Raw genomic sequence first — 16,638 nt, 5'->3', positions numbered from 1 at the left:
AAAACCGGATCTCGCACTCCAGGGAGCTCTTTACCTCACGACTGAGCACCTCCCCCATTCAGCATAGGGTGCGAACGAATCAGATGATCACTGCATCAGCCACAAGTGGTTTTGCGACCTATCATTTCTCGCCTAGAATGGGGAAGCATGGTGAAACCAGCTGGGAACCTTTTTTTTTTTTTTTTCTCTTTCTTTTTCCGTTTGATCAAGGGAAAAATGGTCTCGACCGAGGAAATACCGTCCCTCCTCAGGGGCCATACCCTGCCATGAGGTAAGGCGCCACATCAGTTATGCTCCGACAGCATAGCACACATCATGGAATGCGAGTACTCTTGGTGCACCTTTGGCGTGGGAAAAATCGAGGGTGCTTGCTTGGCATGTCGCACGATGCTCAACGGATCCATGGGTTGCATCCTCAGCCGAGACAAAGTGCGGTGGCTTGCATGGAGTGGTATCTTGTCTGGCTCTCCTCCCATGAGAGGGCCAGGGCACGATCCAATGGCATGAACTACTCACAAGATGTCGTACCAAATTATCTTAGCTCTCTTGTTTTGACGTAGCAGAGCTTTCTTCCGCGGGCCTCCGTTGTTTGAAGCCACAATGTTACCCTCCACCTCCCGAGGATCAAATCATCATTTCCTCGCTGCCTACGAAACGATCCGTTACGCTTTCTCCTTCAGTTTTGGTTTAAACTTTTTTTTTTCACGTTGATAAAAATATTATGTACGCGAGGTTTGTAACATGACAAACCTAGAACAAAGAAAATAAAAGGGGAGACACATCAACAGATCCGAGTAAACAAGAGCCATATATCCCCTTTGCCAAATATAGCATCACCACCGACTCCAATAGGAAAATCGCGTAAACTTTTGGTCATCGGAATCTTCAAACTCCATCACCAGCTTTTCCTCAACCGAAATGAATTTCCTCACAGAAAGCCTCCTATACACACAGACCGGTCCTAATCAATCAATCAAACCTTGGTCTAGATGCCCGCTTCATCCAAAGGAAAAAACAAACAGCCGTCGAACCTTTTATCAGCTGAAACGGAGCCGAAATCCTGGCCCCTGACGGGTAGGTCTATGCCGCTAACACAGACTCGGTAAGGTTTGGGAACAAAAAGAAGAAATGATAGCTCTGCCGTGACAACGTGCTAGTAAATCTGAGACATAAGTGGTCATAACAGTGATGGGTATCGCAAGAGTAAGAGAGGCACGCCTTTACATAAAGATGTCTGCTGTTAAATTCCTAGAAAGGAAGTTGACCCCGACGGTGGGCATCCATCAGCTTCCGTCGGACCGCCTCGCCGCCATTGTAACCGCTCGCTTTGCGTTTCCGCGTAGGCGTGCGTTGATCCGCATGTTTTGCATGTCTAAAGACACTGGCCGGTCGAGACGGTGAATTTGCCGGCATGAACTCCCGGTGTTGTGGGAGGCGTAGCAGTGCCTGGTACCGATTGTGATTACGACGGAAAGCCGTCACAATACCACGGTCCAGGTGGTTCAGGAAACGCTCCGCACTGTTCGTTTGTGTATCCCCATTGCGATTAGGGGTTGGTGTACCGGCAGCAACTGGGATGGTGGGCGCTGCCATCGGCGAGGCCAGTGCATCATCGTCGAATTCCTTGTCCATATCGTCATCGGATGAGCCATTACCAAAGTCAATGAAATCATCGACGTTCAAAGCAGCCTCCGGGTCATCCTCTTCATCATCCTCAAATGAACTATCAATGGCAAAGTCACGAGACGGATAAAAGGCCTCGGGAGGACCCATGACTTGACCACCGGTGGTGACCTCATTTCCAAGGGCCGTCATCATGAGGTTGGCGCTAGAAGCCAACATTGGGCTTAGGTCAACGTGATTCGGTGATGCAAGCGCATCTGTGTCACTCTCATCAACGAGGTGCATTGTGGTTGCCCGCGGGCTATTATTAGCCGTGCCACAGATGCTATTTGTGGCAGACTCAAGCCAGTCATGGCGAGAGGAGGCATATGCAGGAATAATCACCAGATGCTTGCCCGTGCAGTCCACGAGTGCAACAGGCTTGTGGGGATCGGCAACGAAGGTTCCCATGATGGGACCTCGCCGACGGGAAGTAGAATCATTCGTCTCTTCAGCAGTGGTAGCTTGGAGAGAAGCCGAGGAGTCGCGGCGTAGGATAGAGCGAGGATGGGTGATTGTTGCTGGCGGGGGAAGGTCTTCATCTGTAGTCTCGCCATCATCGGCTTCATGTTGGTCAGTACAGGGTAAAGGTCAATTTCCATAGGTGTCTGCATACTCTCGTATCCGCTTGACTCCGATTCCTCGGAGACAGCATCCGACTCAACGTGATAAATGTTTGAATGACCATAGTCGGACTCCGCGAACAGTTCATCGGACTGCCGACGGCGCTTGTTGTAGGTCTCATTGTCGTTCTCAATCATGCGACGTAGTTGAGGATCAAGGCTGTCCTGCTGGAGGAAGTCACTGGGGATTTCATCCTCAGTGTGGGAATCGCTCTCAGACGATGAATCTGAGTCTTCCTCAAAATGCACCCGGCGGGGAACCGGTGTTTCTACGGCTGTTTCACTGGCCATGTCGGTCTCCCCGAAGGCTTCCATGGCGGTGTAGAGCTGCTCTTCATCGAAGAACGACGCAGCTGAAAGTAGCATGTGGTCATCAAACACATTGGGGCCCGCCCAATCGTGGGAGTTGGCGACGCTGACGGTAGAGGTTGTCAAGATGCCATTGAAATCATGCTCATCCTCTGACTCCACGATCAACAGTTCTTCCAACTTTTCTACATCATGATCTTCATCATCGTCTCCATCGCTAATGTAGTCAACTGCTGCGTAAACATCATCGGAGCTATCTTCCGAGTCATTATCGCCACTGCTCTTTTGGCCATCGTAGCCGTCATCGTCCGATAACCTCATCTTTTTCGTTCTTTTTGTTGATTTCATTCCCGCCTTATGAGTCTTGTCACGACGGCCATAAGACGGGCCACGGACAGCAGGTGGGTCCTCTTCGTCATCAGCATCTGACTCGTTTACATCATCGCTGAGCTCTACAGACGAGACCGACGACACGCTGGAGACGGACGAGGAAGCCCTCCGTTTCCTGTCAGCTGCCAGTGACCCAAGGGAAATTGCCTTGTTTGATATTCTTGGAGAGTGTTGTCCGATGCGGGACATGGGACTCGAGTTGCGATGACGGTTCTCCCTGCCGGCATCCTTCGAAGACCGCTTGGGGGAGTAGGCGGTTGGTGACATTGCGTCGACAATGGTATTGTTTAGAAGTGACAATTGATCAAAGTACGGTTCAATATGGACCCAAATTGGTTTGGGGTACCTCGGGTTGGCAAAGTTTTGTTACCCGTGTGCAAGCCGCAGTGTATTGCGTCAGAGACTCCGTAGTGGGTATAAGCGGATGATCAAGGCAAGTTTGTTGGTTTTCTTGGCCGTCAATTCGTTACAACGTTGGAAAGGGCCGGGGAAATTTCGTTATCGTTTGAGGGAGGTGAAGGATAGGTGGTGAAAGGTCAGGAGTCGGAAGAGAAGAGGGGGGAAGGCTTGTATCAGAACAAGAGAGAAGAACTTTTCGAGCGTGAAAGCACCTCACCGTCCACCGCGGACGTTAATGTGCTTCTTCTGTAACTGTACTTGGGGGCAATTTCGACGCTGCAAGACTTTGCGTCGAAAGAGAAAACAAATATCGTCAAGTCGATTGAGGAAACTCGGAGCTGCTGGACTGGGGAGCAGGAAAAAGACTGTCGTGCCCCCCAGCGAGGAATCTACAGCTCAACGAAGGCCATTTTGGCAACGAACTTATGACGATATTTGTTGGTAAGGACAGTGAAAAGAATTTCTATAGCGTGTAAAAAGGAGGGGAATCTGCGACGTTGGGATGGCAGATCGAATGAGGGGTGGATTGGGATGTTTGGGAGAAGAAAAGGCCGGGAGAAAGAGAAGGGAGACAGAAGATCAGCTAGCGGACTGTACCACCGCCGTCACTGGTCCGTTACAAGACGGAACGCACTTGGGGATGGGGCGGGCCAATTTTCCAATCATGGTGGGGCTTGCATCACCCGGTCGCAGTATTGTCATCCTTGATTGGCCAGGAACCACTAAAGCATGCATTGTCATTGGTCGGCAGGTGTTCACCGCATCTTTTTTTTTTTTTATCAATTTTTTTTTCCTTCACTTACTAGTAGTTTTTCTCTTTTCTTACCTACGGATTCTCCTAGCGGCCAGAACCAATGAATGAATGGATCTGTAAAGGATTTGATTTGAGGCGATATTCATCAGTCATCGTGGACTTGAACAGCCAGTCATGGAATACGGATTTGACCAGATCGATTAGATTCACTAGTCACGTTGAGTCACGATCCTCGGATAATACAAGGGTACCTAGGGAGTCATGAAAAGGACTTGGAAAAGAGAACCGATATGGATGTAGGTGCTGTAGTACTCTGTACAGGAGGATTTCGGTTGGGTACCTTATTCTGCAGCTTGCGTCGATGATCCATTAATAACAACTCTCACTCAGTTTTGCGTTTGCCATGTCAGAGATACAGGACGCTTGGCCCGCTCTTTTGGTCTACAAATGAAAAATTCCCTTGCGGCGTAAATAATCGCATGGTCAGACAAGCGAAAAGGGAAACAGGGTGCCTCATTCACGAGGCATATTTCTTCTTCCGATGGACCGTGACAGCAATTTTAAATCTCCTACATTTCCGACATACGTACGTCTATCTTCCTTCGAAGCCATTCCACATCCCAATACGGGAAACTCACACACGAACTACCAATAGCCCTGTCGGTGAGAGGAATGTAGATCTCTTCTGAGCCTCCTCTCTCCAATGAGGGGTCATGCGGAATGCGATATCAAGTATGTAAGAAAGCGATCTTCCAACGGATGCGCCAAAATCTCCGTAAAATTACCAACCGTTCGACGGAAAAAGCATCGCCCAAAAGATGGGACAGGAAGATGTACAGGCTAAGGACATACTTACATGCCCCATCAAGTCAGGGGGCTTTCTTTGAACCGTGCTTCCTGCACGAGCCTGCAGACACTACATCATCCAACTCCAGATCACAACTGTATTTGCCCGAGGAAAAATGATTCATCATAAATGAGTCAGAACGAATAACAAACCATGTATCTGCGAGTGGCAGTATGAAATGTTGTCCGCGGTTCGTTGGAAAGCTGCGGAGGACAAGTCGAATTACAATGGGCCCTCCATATTGAAATGTCTGTATTGTTTCCTTACCTGCAATCCTGCTTCGGATTGGCCGAGGTCCGCCACTAGCGGCGGCCATCTACCGCGCCAACGACTGAAGTAATGATTCATGTGCAAATTCTATTTTATTGTTTTTTCCTGGTCTGATCGGACGACTGTCGTCCTTCTTGCTTCATGTTTTAACAGTTTCTCTCCACAGTGGCAAGCATAGGACAATAACCCGAGACAAGGAGAGGGGTGGGAAAGCTATAGCGAGGTTCATTAGAGGCGAATTCCCGCCGTTGCCGCTGTCAGGACATGACACGACACACTGCCCATTACCTGGCAGCAGGAAGGATTAGGAGTTAGGTAGCTACTTGATGGAGGATGAATACCTATTATTACCTAGGTCGTACAGGTACATACTTACTTACTCACCTAAAATACTCACCTTGCCTTTGTCGTCAACACTGGTGCGCATGATGCATGGCCTGATTGGGCCAAGGAGGCGGTAAGGGGACAGCTGGCTGCATTGGAATGGTTGCCGAATCGTGGAACTGATTATCTATATGCAGGATGAATGGGCCATGCAGGCGCGCTATCCGGTATGGCTCAATCCTGGGCAGTGGGCTATAACATGGGTACGCTAATTAATACACACATGGGCATAAAACTGGGAGATTAATCCGAGTCCGGCTGCAACAGCAGCTCGTGAACCCTGAATCTATTGGGTAACGTCAAACTATTATATACAGATGCCAGGAATCACTTGCATTTTTAGCCCAGAATATTCCGGATGAATGTACAGTTGTCCGTCCCCACAATTGGTGGTTCGATACTCTTCCGGACAACAATGCTTCAAACGGCCAGCTTTTCACGGGACGCTACACAAGGGTTAGAAGACATCATCCAATGTACTAGCTACCAGAATGTAGCCAGGTATCATGTGGCATGTAGAGTACTTGTTATACTATACTATCTCAAAGTATTGAACCTTCAGCGGGTACGTCCTTCTCACCTAGTAGCACCAAAGTAGGAAGTAGTAGCAGCCCTCAGCTTTATCAAGACGGTAATTTCGGGTATGATACCAGGCTTCACTAACCATAAATGTTCCATTAGGCCCCATCACTTACTCATGATCGGCAACCCCCGAAGATTCCATTGGCCAATGCATACTCATTCTCTGCACCCCGCACCCGTCGATTTATTTTCCAGCATACTATGGAAGCATCCATGCCTTAAAAAATACAATACAATGCACCACGTTAGTACGAAGCACGAGAGTAAAATTTCGCAGTAACTTCAAAGCGTCTTGCCTCATGTGCTTCATATGTGCAGACTGTCGCGGGTGTCTGTACGGAGTAAATTGAGTCCAGTTAGTGCAGAGCCGATCTTCCAGAAAATTCCGGCAGGCGAGGATGGGCCGGATTGATGCCGACCTTCCAGGAAGCCTCATGGAACCCGTTGAATTGCCACTCGGGACCGCAAATCCGCAATTTCTGGCCGGACCGATCCCATTCCATGGCTCAAGGGAAATTAGGTGCTATCTTTGAATAGAACAGGTGGCCAAATTTGACGTCCTCTCTACCCCCCCGGTGCTTGTTACTTTTTACTTCCATTTTTCTTTGCCCCGAGAGCGATTACTCATCGTACACCGATGCTACCTGACTGGCCGAAGAAGACAACAATGTCATATTGCTCGTATTTTTAAAATGGAATCATCATCATCATCTGCATAAACTAAATCCTTAATACTAAGAAATGAGAGGCCCGTTTCTGTATCGCTATCCTGTAATCATGACCATAAAAGCTTCGTGAAGTAATTAGTGGTATCGAAACATAACCCCAAGTTGCCAGCACAGACACGAAACCAGCAAATAGGAAACATCAAACTCGAAACAAATGGTGAAACAAAACAAGATAATCACGTTCCCGGATATGGCTGAATTTTCGTAGCTGGTTCTGGCTTTTGGCCTGATCTGCCCCAAATGGCTAAAATTGACTTTGATCTCGTCGGCTTGGACATATTGTCCTTCGCTTCGTTCTTCTCCGGTTGTGCACTTTCGGCCGCAGCAATAGCTCTCTCACGAGATTGTTGGGCATCTTTCACGCCCTCCCGGATCTCAGCTGCCGAAGCACCTTGCGGGGCCGTTGTAGTGAGAGTCTCGGTTGTTCGAATTCTTTCGTCAGATGAAGATTGCTCGTTCAGCTTTTCTATCTCCTCCTCCGTGACGAGACGTTCGTTCTCGAGGCGGACTTCGCGACCACGTTTATGGCAGTACCAAAGAACGAACAAAAGAACTGTGTGACGCAGCTGTCAGCCTGTTTCGTCAAATAATTGCAGACTGAGGGTAAGGTCTGTCAATCACACTTACTAGATAGAGCCAATGACCAAAGCACATTCATGCCCAGCACAGCAGGGAATCGAGCTCGCAAGAACGCAATGATTGATCGTAGCATGCCGACAATAGCTGCCGGCTTCCCAACCAGTTCTTTCAGACTGGGAACCTTAATACCCATCTTATTGGCAGCTGCGGCTGCCTTGCCAATGTTGTCTATATTAACGCCGCTCTTTGCAGCCCTTTCACTTGCTACAGCGATCATCTCAGGCGCCAAAGTTTCCGTCCAGCGCTCTGGAAGCTTTTCGATGAGCTTCTGTATAGGCCCCGGGAGCTTAGAATATGCACCTTGCAATTGCGTGTTGCCGTTGGTAAGGAGCATTTCGAGATCATGATAAGCAGTCGGGACCCCGTTTATCAAGTCCTTGAAGATCAACTTGAACTTGCGCAGAAGTTCTTGCATCTCTTCACTGACCGAGAAAACACGGTTATTGTCTGCTGCAAGGTTCAGCCTTTCCAGGATCTCCGTCATATCCTCTGTCTCCTGCCTTGCGTCATTTTCGTCCTTGGAATTGACGGGTGGGTTGATCTGCGCGTCGCCCGACACTTCAGTCTTTACAGGTTGTTTGTCCTATTATCATCGAATGTCAGAATGAATAGCTATAGACAAGGGCGAAAACTAATAAAATAGGCACTGAGAACGAGCTTACCTTCTTCACAGTGGTCTTCCTTCGTAGCCAGCTGCTCCACGTTTTCTTCTTCTTCTCCTCTGCCTGTGAAGAGCTTCCATCCTTAGAGCTCTGTCTTTGGGGATCAGGACCATTCCCTTGTTCCTCCTTCTCTCGAGCCTTCCTTGCTTCTTCACCCAGCTCTCTGAACTCTTCCAAGGGCGACACCGGTGACCAGAGGGTCTCAGGCGCATCAGTCGCAATGGGACTGACAGGCGAGCGGTTATCACCAACTGCGCCGGCAGAAGAATTAGGCGCTTCGCTTGTAGGCTCAGACACGATATTTCGTAAGAAGGCTTCGTCCTCGGAGGTCAGCACTGGGTCGTGCGGTCTCGCCTGTGACGGACGCCGCCAATGTTTGATTTGCTGCATGTTGAGTTATTTCATCTAAATAGGACGAATAATTAAATGATCAGAGTATAAAAAGAAGTAAGTGCAATTGATTATATTCCTCTAGGATAGCTTAAAGGTTGTGGCGAAGTTAAAAGGCAGTCTTGGCTGGCAAGGTTCAGATCGAACAGATCGACAGAGGGGTATTAAAGTTAGTAGATGGCTGGGTCGGTGAGCTGGAAATTCCAAGAGAAAGAATTAGTTAGAGTATCCCTTGACAGTCATCTAGACCAGAAACATCACTTGAATATTCCAAAGATCAACAATATCCGCTTTCACCAAAATCCGGAGAAAGGGGCTACATATGCAGGCAGGAATTCAGGAACGTCGAAGCTCCCTGGGCGATGATATCACTGCCTGACCTGTGCAACACTACAGCTGACTTCGTGCGCCACACATTTGGTTGCACAGCCACAGCCACTCCTTCTGTCAAGAATCTACTCTGCCAAACTATGATTGGCGGGTTGCTCACCAGCACCTTAGATGCATGTTATGCTTTCACTAATGTATGAGCATTGATATGGAATTCTGATCTATCATCTGCCTACTGTCAGCACCACCTCTGACCCTCGCTTCCGATGGCGTTGAATCGGATTCCAGTAAATTACTTGTTTTCTGTTCAATGTCGGCGCTAAACTGCCTGACCAATCAGAGACAAATCGATTGGCACTAGCAGTCTATTGTACTAGTAGTAGTGTTCAGCCGGATCAAAGAAGCAGAGGTACTCTACTTTCCCGAGGTGAACAATTTGATTTATAAAAGTCCCGCGCAAGCCCTACTGCGAAACCCGAACAGCGAATAGAAAGAACCGAGAGCATAAATTAGTAGTGTACAATATACCTTTAACATCAATCCCCCAAAGCCTCGCCGGTGTCTCGTACGATCTCTCTGAACCGCTTTCGACATTTTTCCCTGTCTTCTGCGCTACCCTCAAATACGTCAAAGACAAGATACTTTTTAGCTCGAACTAAATCCAACCACTTGGCATAGCGCCCTTGATGGAACTCTATAGTACCATATTTCAACGTCTCTGGCTTGGGGTATGATATCCAAACTCGATCGAGGGCGGGAAGATCGGCGACTTCAGCGCAAAGGATGGTCCACGACAGCAACTCTCGCTCTCGAATAAAAGATTCAGAGAGCAAAGAGGTAGGGCAAAGCTGAACTTGTCGAATATTGTTTCTCGCCAACTGCGACAGGCGATCTTTCAGGTACATTAATGAGGTGAGATTCGATGAGGCTGAGAAGATGGTGTTCGCGTATAGAACCGGGAGGGCTTCACAGTATATCTGCTGGTTCGTCTGAAGTAAGGCTGCTGGCAAAGGTGTGGAAGGCATGCGAGTGTATCTGAGCTCTCGAGTAGGTCGTTCGTTTGGGTCATCTGTGGTTGGCATCGGACGACTCCCACGTCTGTCACGATCAACAGTGACGAGTATATGGTTGCCGGTAGTAGCAAAGGCAAACTGGTAGATAAGCAAACGAATCTCGCTTGGAAGATCCAGGAGACTCGGGAATGCAGTGCGCTCATGCTTGGGCGTCTGGCGAAATAGCTTGAGAATCTTTGAAAGTGCCTTCCTGCGAAATTTTACATTGGGGTGGGTCAGTTTGTTTCTCATGGTATGCAAAAGCGCACTGTTGGATCAAAAGCAGAGGGGTAGTATTGCTATTAGGTAAGTTTACTTTGTGTGCCGCGGAGTTCTGGAAAATGAGCTAGATTGCAGAGTACAGAGTATTATAGCATAACGCAAAGGGAGGGTGGCACTGATTATAGTTAGAATAGCCCTGTAGACCGCAAGATGCGTACTCATAGAACCCTGTTCGTTGGCCCACTCAAGAAAATGGCTGTGAGGATCATCTGCAATTCGGGACGAAAGTCATGGCTGGGGGTGCACGCAATCAACCTCCCAACATAGTCCCTGTCCAGTGATTTTATTGCGTTTCATTTAGCCTCACCTGTAACCCCCAAATTTGCTCCCACTAGGAAAATGATAGAAAGAAAACGAAGGAGTGATTGCCGATCATGGTTCTGGCTATCAACAAATCTATACGGTTATGCTGATAAGACTTGCAAACATTCCACAGTCAGGAGAACAAAGTAGACATATTTGGCGCCTAGTTCATAAAATTCCAGTGGGATGCCTTGCCGTTAGCCCGATTTCGCTCGTGTCCTTGCGCAAGGAGAGGATTGGCTTATCAGCCGATACTCCTTACTTCGTGGATGCATATAAGGCTATTCGAGACGGACAGTAAGTGGTTAGGAATATGTCGAATTTGCTTTCGCGATATTGCGCGATAAGAAGGTAGCGTCTTGCGGTGATATTCAAGATTATATTCATCGGTGGAAAGGCATGAAGTAAATGAAGGAAAAAGAATAGCATTATGCGAAAAGATGTCGACATTTACTCGCTGAACTTGGAAATCGTACAATAACTGGGAATAATGAGAGCTTTCAATATGTGGCTACTTGATTCTGACCAGGCATGATACTATTAGCAGGTATTGAAAGGCAAAGACGAATCAAGGCAGTTTAGCCATCAAGTACAAGGTATGTATCAATCCAACATCTCAATCACTGTCCGTAAGCCACCTCTGAAAAGTAACTACCCATGGGTCAAGCCGGCATCATGACCTTAGTCGCTGCTATGAAAGGACCGCCTGTAGAGCCAGTATCCCGAATCCCACTTTCGTAGCTTAAGCCAACATCTCAGTCACTGTCAGTGGAGTCACTATCCGTGAGATCGGTCTCTGTCCCATCACTGTCCGCGAGACTGCTGTGTGCATAGGTATCGTCCCTTTGAGCTCTAGCATACTCCAGCAACTCCTCCAGTTCATCTGCTTGAAAAGTAGCAGCAAATTCCGCCAGTACTGCCAACACGTATAATCCATACAGCTTAAGCAGCGTGAGCAGTGTATGGATCATTATAGATGTAATGAGTATATCGCCCTGGACGGAAATTCCTGCCAATGTCCAGTTCACCATAGTACCCTATGACCGTTTCCCTAAGATCAGTGGATGATTTAGACATTGACAGTTGGCAACAAAAGACACAGGGGCTTGAAAAATGGCTGACTCAATATAATAATGGAATGGTATTGTTTCTTCCTTGCCTGGATTTTATGAAATAGCAAGGCTTTGATAAGTAGAAGTAAGTAGACGCTTATGCTTTGGTGGTTCTGGCCGCGGCAAGACCTGTTGTTCTGCGCCTAGCTTCGCTGTTTTCAATCCGTTGGTTATGATGATTAGTGTTTTAGTGGATATTGTGTTGGTTGCTGTGGTAAAAGCATTCTGCCTGTTAGTATAGATATATAGAAGTGCTGGTTGTCACCGCCTAAGAAGAAGCTGGTATATGTCGTTCTTTGGTGTTACTTGTATGAATCCCAAAATGGAGCACTAGTACAATGGGTATAACTCTCCAGACTGATATGAATCAGAGTAGAAGTAAGCCTGTAAAGGCAGAACTATTCAGCTTTACTACACCCTAACCGTTCTGAGATAGATATTGATCGTCTATCGTGGAGGGGACCCTATTTCTGGTACAATATGATTGAATTTTCATAGTGATCACAATTCATGACAATAACTACACTTGCATATAAAGGACTGACTTGTGACTAGTGTATACTAATACACACACTTCCATACAACCTGGAAAATAAATTATATAGGAACTAAGATATCTATATACATCGTGATCTACATAAGCCGTCATGTGGCTGATCACCCATCTCATCATCACATGATTCATTCCCCGCATCTATATAAGACCCTCTGCCAGCTCCATCTCATTTCTTTCCTTTCCTTTCTCGCGCCCCCCAGAGTCGACCAAGTCTCGCTACGTGAATCTACTCCGCATATGTGGATTTATGTAGGCGAAAGCCAGCTCCCAGGAAACCTGCACCTTCTCAACAGCCTGTAAGCTTTCATTTTCGTTAATGAAGGCTTGCGATTACGAGGAGGATCTCATCTTGGGAAGGCTTCCAGGACTCTCTGTTTCATGCAATGTGCGTGAGTCGGTAGCGTCATTTGTTTATATTGACCAGCTTGTTCGATCGTTTCCTTTTGTTTGGCTTCTTCTGTCAATCTTTTGTCTCTACGTCTGGATGTCTCTAGTGTCATTTCTGGCCAAGTTCATGGGCATGGACGATAGACTGAGAACCTCTAATCGCTCGTTCACTCGAAGCGATCGAGTCGGCAAGTCTAGAAGGTCTCCAAGGAAGACACCGGGTAGACATGCGAAGGCGAAGAAAATGCAAGAGAAGGTGGAAAATCAGTCACCGGCTACGTGAGTAACTAATATTGTTTCCTGTTCCCAAGGATACTACTTCCCGTTGTAGAGTGCCTTCTCAAGCTCAAGCACAATGAGATAGAAGAGTTTAAGCTGATCGTAGATGATTTCTATAGTCCCCTCACCAGCCCTATAGTCACCATGATCGTGAGTCACGAACAACGTGTCTTCGTAGCTCATGAGGAAATTCTGTGCCGCTCGCCTTTATTCCGGTCTCTACTCAACGACGAGTTCGTTGGGGATAGCAAGAATAACGTAGTGGCCCTGCCAGATGAGTATGTCATCAAACCAAGCCCAGAACCAGCACCGTACATATCCCTAACATATCCCAGAGAGCCAGAAGTTCTGTCCTGCGTTCTCGAATTCCTGTACAAGGGAGATTATTTCCCGCGCCTGCTCCGTAACAAGGACACCAATTCAATGGAACTTGAGAACAGCCAGAACGTCACCACACATCCCGGTGGCCGCGGATCGAGCGAAGCGACTATGTTCCACTCCGCCGTAGGTGACGTTGTCCTCAGGGACACGGTCGTGTACTGTGCAGCCGAGAAGTATGGACTGGAGGGGCTCAAAAGCCTTGCTATCCGCAAGCAGGGTCTTCAGAGCGGAATCCCCATCGATGTGATTCTACGATCCGCTCGGTATGCCTACGACAACACGCCAGACTCGGAGTATCGACTACGCGCTCACTACCTAGCTATGATTATTCGGACCCGACAGATTTTCAAGACCAGTGGAACCATGCAGTTTGAGATGGAGATGGGCCATAAGTTCTATTTCGATCTGTTTGTTGCTATGTGTAACCACATGGACGATCTTGAGGAGATTAGGTTGGTCTTCTCTCATTTTCTGCTTATTTTGAACCTGAATAGGCGCTTACATTATCGCACAGTAACGATGAATCGCCTAAGATGACCTAACGACTGCACAGTAAGCACGACGATATGTACAGAAAATCACTAAAAAAAAATCCCGATCTTCACATTACGAGTTGAACTGGAATGCTTGAACTCAGATCGATCGATTCCATTCTATGACTCATGCTGAATTATTCACTTCTTCGAGGTTGGCCTACCATATCAATATCATCTTTTAATGAACTTTGAGGCATGATTTGTTTGTTTTGGCGCCACTCCTTGAGCTGAATCTATGATGCTTTTGCAGGTCTTTGGTTTTAACCGTCACTCTCTTGGATTGCCCGGTTTTGTCTGTGCCAATTTGTTTGATATCTAGGATTCATGGTTGATGTCGGAAAGTATAATGATCTAAGCTAGGAATTGAGAGATTAGGCCGCCTCATTTCACAAGCCCGTGGATTTCAGTTATACAGAATTAGGTGATTGTATCATTATAGCACCTATTAAGATTTACTATTAATACACCGTAAGTAACTATCGGCATAACCATTTCGCCTCGGACGGATGAAAGTTGACATACAACGGAGACGCTTGCTCGCCTGCTCGCCTGCTCACACACGAACCTTCAACATACTCGCATAACAACAACACAAAGCGACACTAGAAGCTCATAATGAAACGAGAAAACGAAAAACTCCCACAGAACATCAAGACACCATGCATGAAATTAAGACCGAGAGTGTCCATTGGTGGTAGGGCACCATTAAGTAGCAGTCTTCTTCCTCCGGCCTCGCTTCGGCTTTTCCTCAGCAGGCTCTTCTTCAACAGGCTCCGCTTCATCATCTTTCGCAGCAGCCTTCCGCTGGCGCTTAGCAGCGGGCTTAGTAGCTTTGGCAGGAGCCTTTGGTGATTCCTTGTCCTCGGTGTCATTCTTCGAGGCACGGCCCTTTCTAGTTGCCCTGGGTTTTGCAGGAGTTGCCGCATCGTCGTCTGCTTCTTCCTTTGTCGCCTTGCCTTGGGAGGCTCGCTTTCCACGTGCTCCTGTCTTAGGTTTCTTGGTTTCCGGTGTCTCTTCAGCATGATCTTCAGCATGACCTTCAGCCTCGTCCTTGATTGACTGACGGCCACGCTTTTTGGTCTTTGGCTCAGGGGTCTTTGCTTCAGCTTCGCTCTCCTGCATACATTGTTTAGAAACATTGTACATGGGCTACATGGTATTGGTGATGAAACAAACCTCAGCGGCAGCCGTCTTCTTCTTTGATCCGCGCACGCGGAAGCCATTCTTACCAGGACGGTTCATTTCAACATCCTATATCCGTCAGCACTTGGAATCGAGAACACAGCATCGAGTCTTAAAAAACAAGACCGGTGAAAAGAAGAGAGACAAGAAAATGGAGTTATATACCCCCTTCCACTCGTCATCATCGACATGGCCCTGTTCCAGCGCCTTCTTGACCTTCTCCTGATTTTCCGGAGTAAGATCTTCGAAGCCATCTAGCTGTTCGTAATCCTTCTCGTCACCATCCCCAAGATTTTCATTGAGACTAGCAATGATTCTGGGTGTTACACAGCCCCTTTGGAAAGCGTCAGTCTGGCAATTCTGACAGGTCTAGGCAGTTAAATAGGAGCTCACCAATGTCTCCAGAAAAATGCCTGGATGCGCTCGGTGTCAACCCAGGTGCCGAGACGGAGCTCGCCTTTGGCGATCTTGACCTTCTCGTCTTTGCATTCTTTGTTTTGACAGCCAGCTCTGCCGGTAGAGGCTTGCTCTGTTTCAAGGTTAGGATAATGCTCTATGTATGGAAATGAACAGAGCTAAGCAGCATCCATATGCAATAAATGTATAGGTATAGCAATAAAGGCCGAAATACGCAGAAAGAAAGAGTGATAGAGAGGGAGATAGGTAGAAGAAAAAATGAAAAGGTAAAAGAGAAGGAACTGTGCGACGTCTGCCTGGTTGCAAGTAGGCACCCAGCGGCTGATTGACATGGCTGGGAACACAACCACAACCCAGAGACGACAGCAAACAGATCCAAGATCTCATTGAATAGGCTCTATCGCATCATCGCAGTAATGGCAGTGATATACCACCAATTATTTTACCCAAATATAAGACAGAATATTGACAAAAACATCACTTACCCAAGCGATAAGATGGCATGTTAAAAACAAGCGACGCGGCTGTTTTTCTTTGATCCGCGGTGCGAAAGAAGCGCTAAAAGGTCGCGATATTATTCAAGAATGCCAGACTTTAGAACGATAACTAATGGTGATATTGAAACCTATTAGTGTATCATGGAAACAGAAGAGAAGCAGGGGGAAGGAAATGTGCAAGAGGGAAAGAGATGGAGGTTGAAGGGAGAGAAAAGAAAACCGACAAAAGAGAGAGCAACGGAACACGCCACCGACCAAACCCGCAGCTCTCTTTACAGTTGTCTCAGGCCAACTCCTCTTTATTCCCCTGGATTTCATTATTTAATTCTTCTTGGTTCTATTTGGTCAGGTTTCTCGTCTTGCGAACAAGGCGTCACAACGTGCTGACCTTCATTTTCTGGTTTGGAGCCTTTTCTGCCTGTTACTCCAGTTTATGGTTGCGAAAAGTATATACAGTCGGCGGGTTCATTCCAACACATATGCCTCTAAAACTGCACGAATTACCCAGCATTGCTCAAGAAATTTACTGAGGACAGCTTATAGAATTATAATACCGTTCATATCCCAGTAACTGCTGATTTTGTTTCCTCCCTATATTCCAAGCGACAGCTGCAGTGCTGATAAGAATGCGAGAGAGCAGTCAATACTGACACCCACAACCCTAAATAAACACAGATTAGATAAA

At 47.3% G+C, this 16,638-nt stretch overlaps 6 protein-coding genes across 6 annotated transcripts; 2 read left to right on the top strand and 4 right to left on the bottom strand.

The window, feature by feature from the left end:
• Nucleotides 1–656: 656 nt before the first annotated feature.
• Nucleotides 657–3,606, bottom strand: BDV37DRAFT_105008 (uncharacterized protein). The gene is made up of 2 exons (XM_032078248.1): nucleotides 2,279–3,606; nucleotides 657–2,225 (listed from the first exon to the last, which is right to left on the bottom strand). Exons 1-2 carry the CDS (start codon nucleotides 3,249–3,251, stop codon nucleotides 1,249–1,251), a joined length of 1,950 nt encoding a protein of 649 aa, XP_031942042.1. The 5' UTR covers nucleotides 3,252–3,606; the 3' UTR covers nucleotides 657–1,248.
• A 3,518-nt stretch (nucleotides 3,607–7,124) lies between these two features.
• BDV37DRAFT_271179 (uncharacterized protein) lies at nucleotides 7,125–8,639 on the bottom strand (the record flags this gene model as incomplete). Its single annotated transcript, XM_032084684.1, has 3 exons — nucleotides 7,125–7,501; nucleotides 7,576–8,152; nucleotides 8,250–8,639. 3 exons carry the CDS (start codon nucleotides 8,637–8,639, stop codon nucleotides 7,125–7,127), a joined length of 1,344 nt encoding a protein of 447 aa, XP_031942041.1.
• Nucleotides 8,640–9,505: 866 nt separating this feature from the next.
• BDV37DRAFT_282522 (uncharacterized protein) lies at nucleotides 9,506–10,273 on the bottom strand (the record flags this gene model as incomplete). The annotated part of the gene is made up of 1 exon (XM_032087071.1): nucleotides 9,506–10,273. One exon carries the CDS (start codon nucleotides 10,271–10,273, stop codon nucleotides 9,506–9,508), a length of 768 nt encoding a protein of 255 aa, XP_031942040.1.
• A 2,197-nt stretch (nucleotides 10,274–12,470) lies between these two features.
• BDV37DRAFT_104972 (uncharacterized protein) lies at nucleotides 12,471–14,161 on the top strand. The gene is made up of 4 exons (XM_032078247.1): nucleotides 12,471–12,940; nucleotides 13,060–13,218; nucleotides 13,276–13,773; nucleotides 13,836–14,161. The coding sequence occupies exons 1-4, from the start codon at nucleotides 12,591–12,593 to the stop codon at nucleotides 13,861–13,863; spliced, it is 1,035 nt and encodes a 344-aa protein (XP_031942039.1). The 5' UTR covers nucleotides 12,471–12,590; the 3' UTR covers nucleotides 13,864–14,161.
• Nucleotides 14,162–14,241: 80 nt separating this feature from the next.
• Nucleotides 14,242–16,193, bottom strand: BDV37DRAFT_246796 (uncharacterized protein). The gene is made up of 5 exons (XM_032081793.1): nucleotides 15,942–16,193; nucleotides 15,433–15,568; nucleotides 15,205–15,373; nucleotides 15,034–15,108; nucleotides 14,242–14,973 (listed from the first exon to the last, which is right to left on the bottom strand). The coding sequence occupies exons 1-5, from the start codon at nucleotides 15,958–15,960 to the stop codon at nucleotides 14,563–14,565; spliced, it is 810 nt and encodes a 269-aa protein (XP_031942038.1). The 5' UTR covers nucleotides 15,961–16,193; the 3' UTR covers nucleotides 14,242–14,562.
• BDV37DRAFT_104909 (uncharacterized protein) lies at nucleotides 15,935–16,578 on the top strand. Its single transcript, XM_032078246.1, has one exon. It carries the CDS (start codon nucleotides 16,145–16,147, stop codon nucleotides 16,481–16,483), a length of 339 nt encoding a protein of 112 aa, XP_031942037.1. The 5' UTR covers nucleotides 15,935–16,144; the 3' UTR covers nucleotides 16,484–16,578.
• The last annotated feature ends 60 nt before the right edge of the window (nucleotides 16,579–16,638 follow it).

The sequence above is a fragment of the Aspergillus pseudonomiae genome (genome assembly GCF_009193645.1).
Source record: "Aspergillus pseudonomiae strain CBS 119388 unplaced genomic scaffold BDV37scaffold_28, whole genome shotgun sequence".
Classification (NCBI taxonomy): Eukaryota; Fungi; Ascomycota; class Eurotiomycetes; order Eurotiales; family Aspergillaceae; genus Aspergillus; species Aspergillus pseudonomiae.
This window is presented reverse-complemented; position numbering and strand designations above follow the sequence as displayed.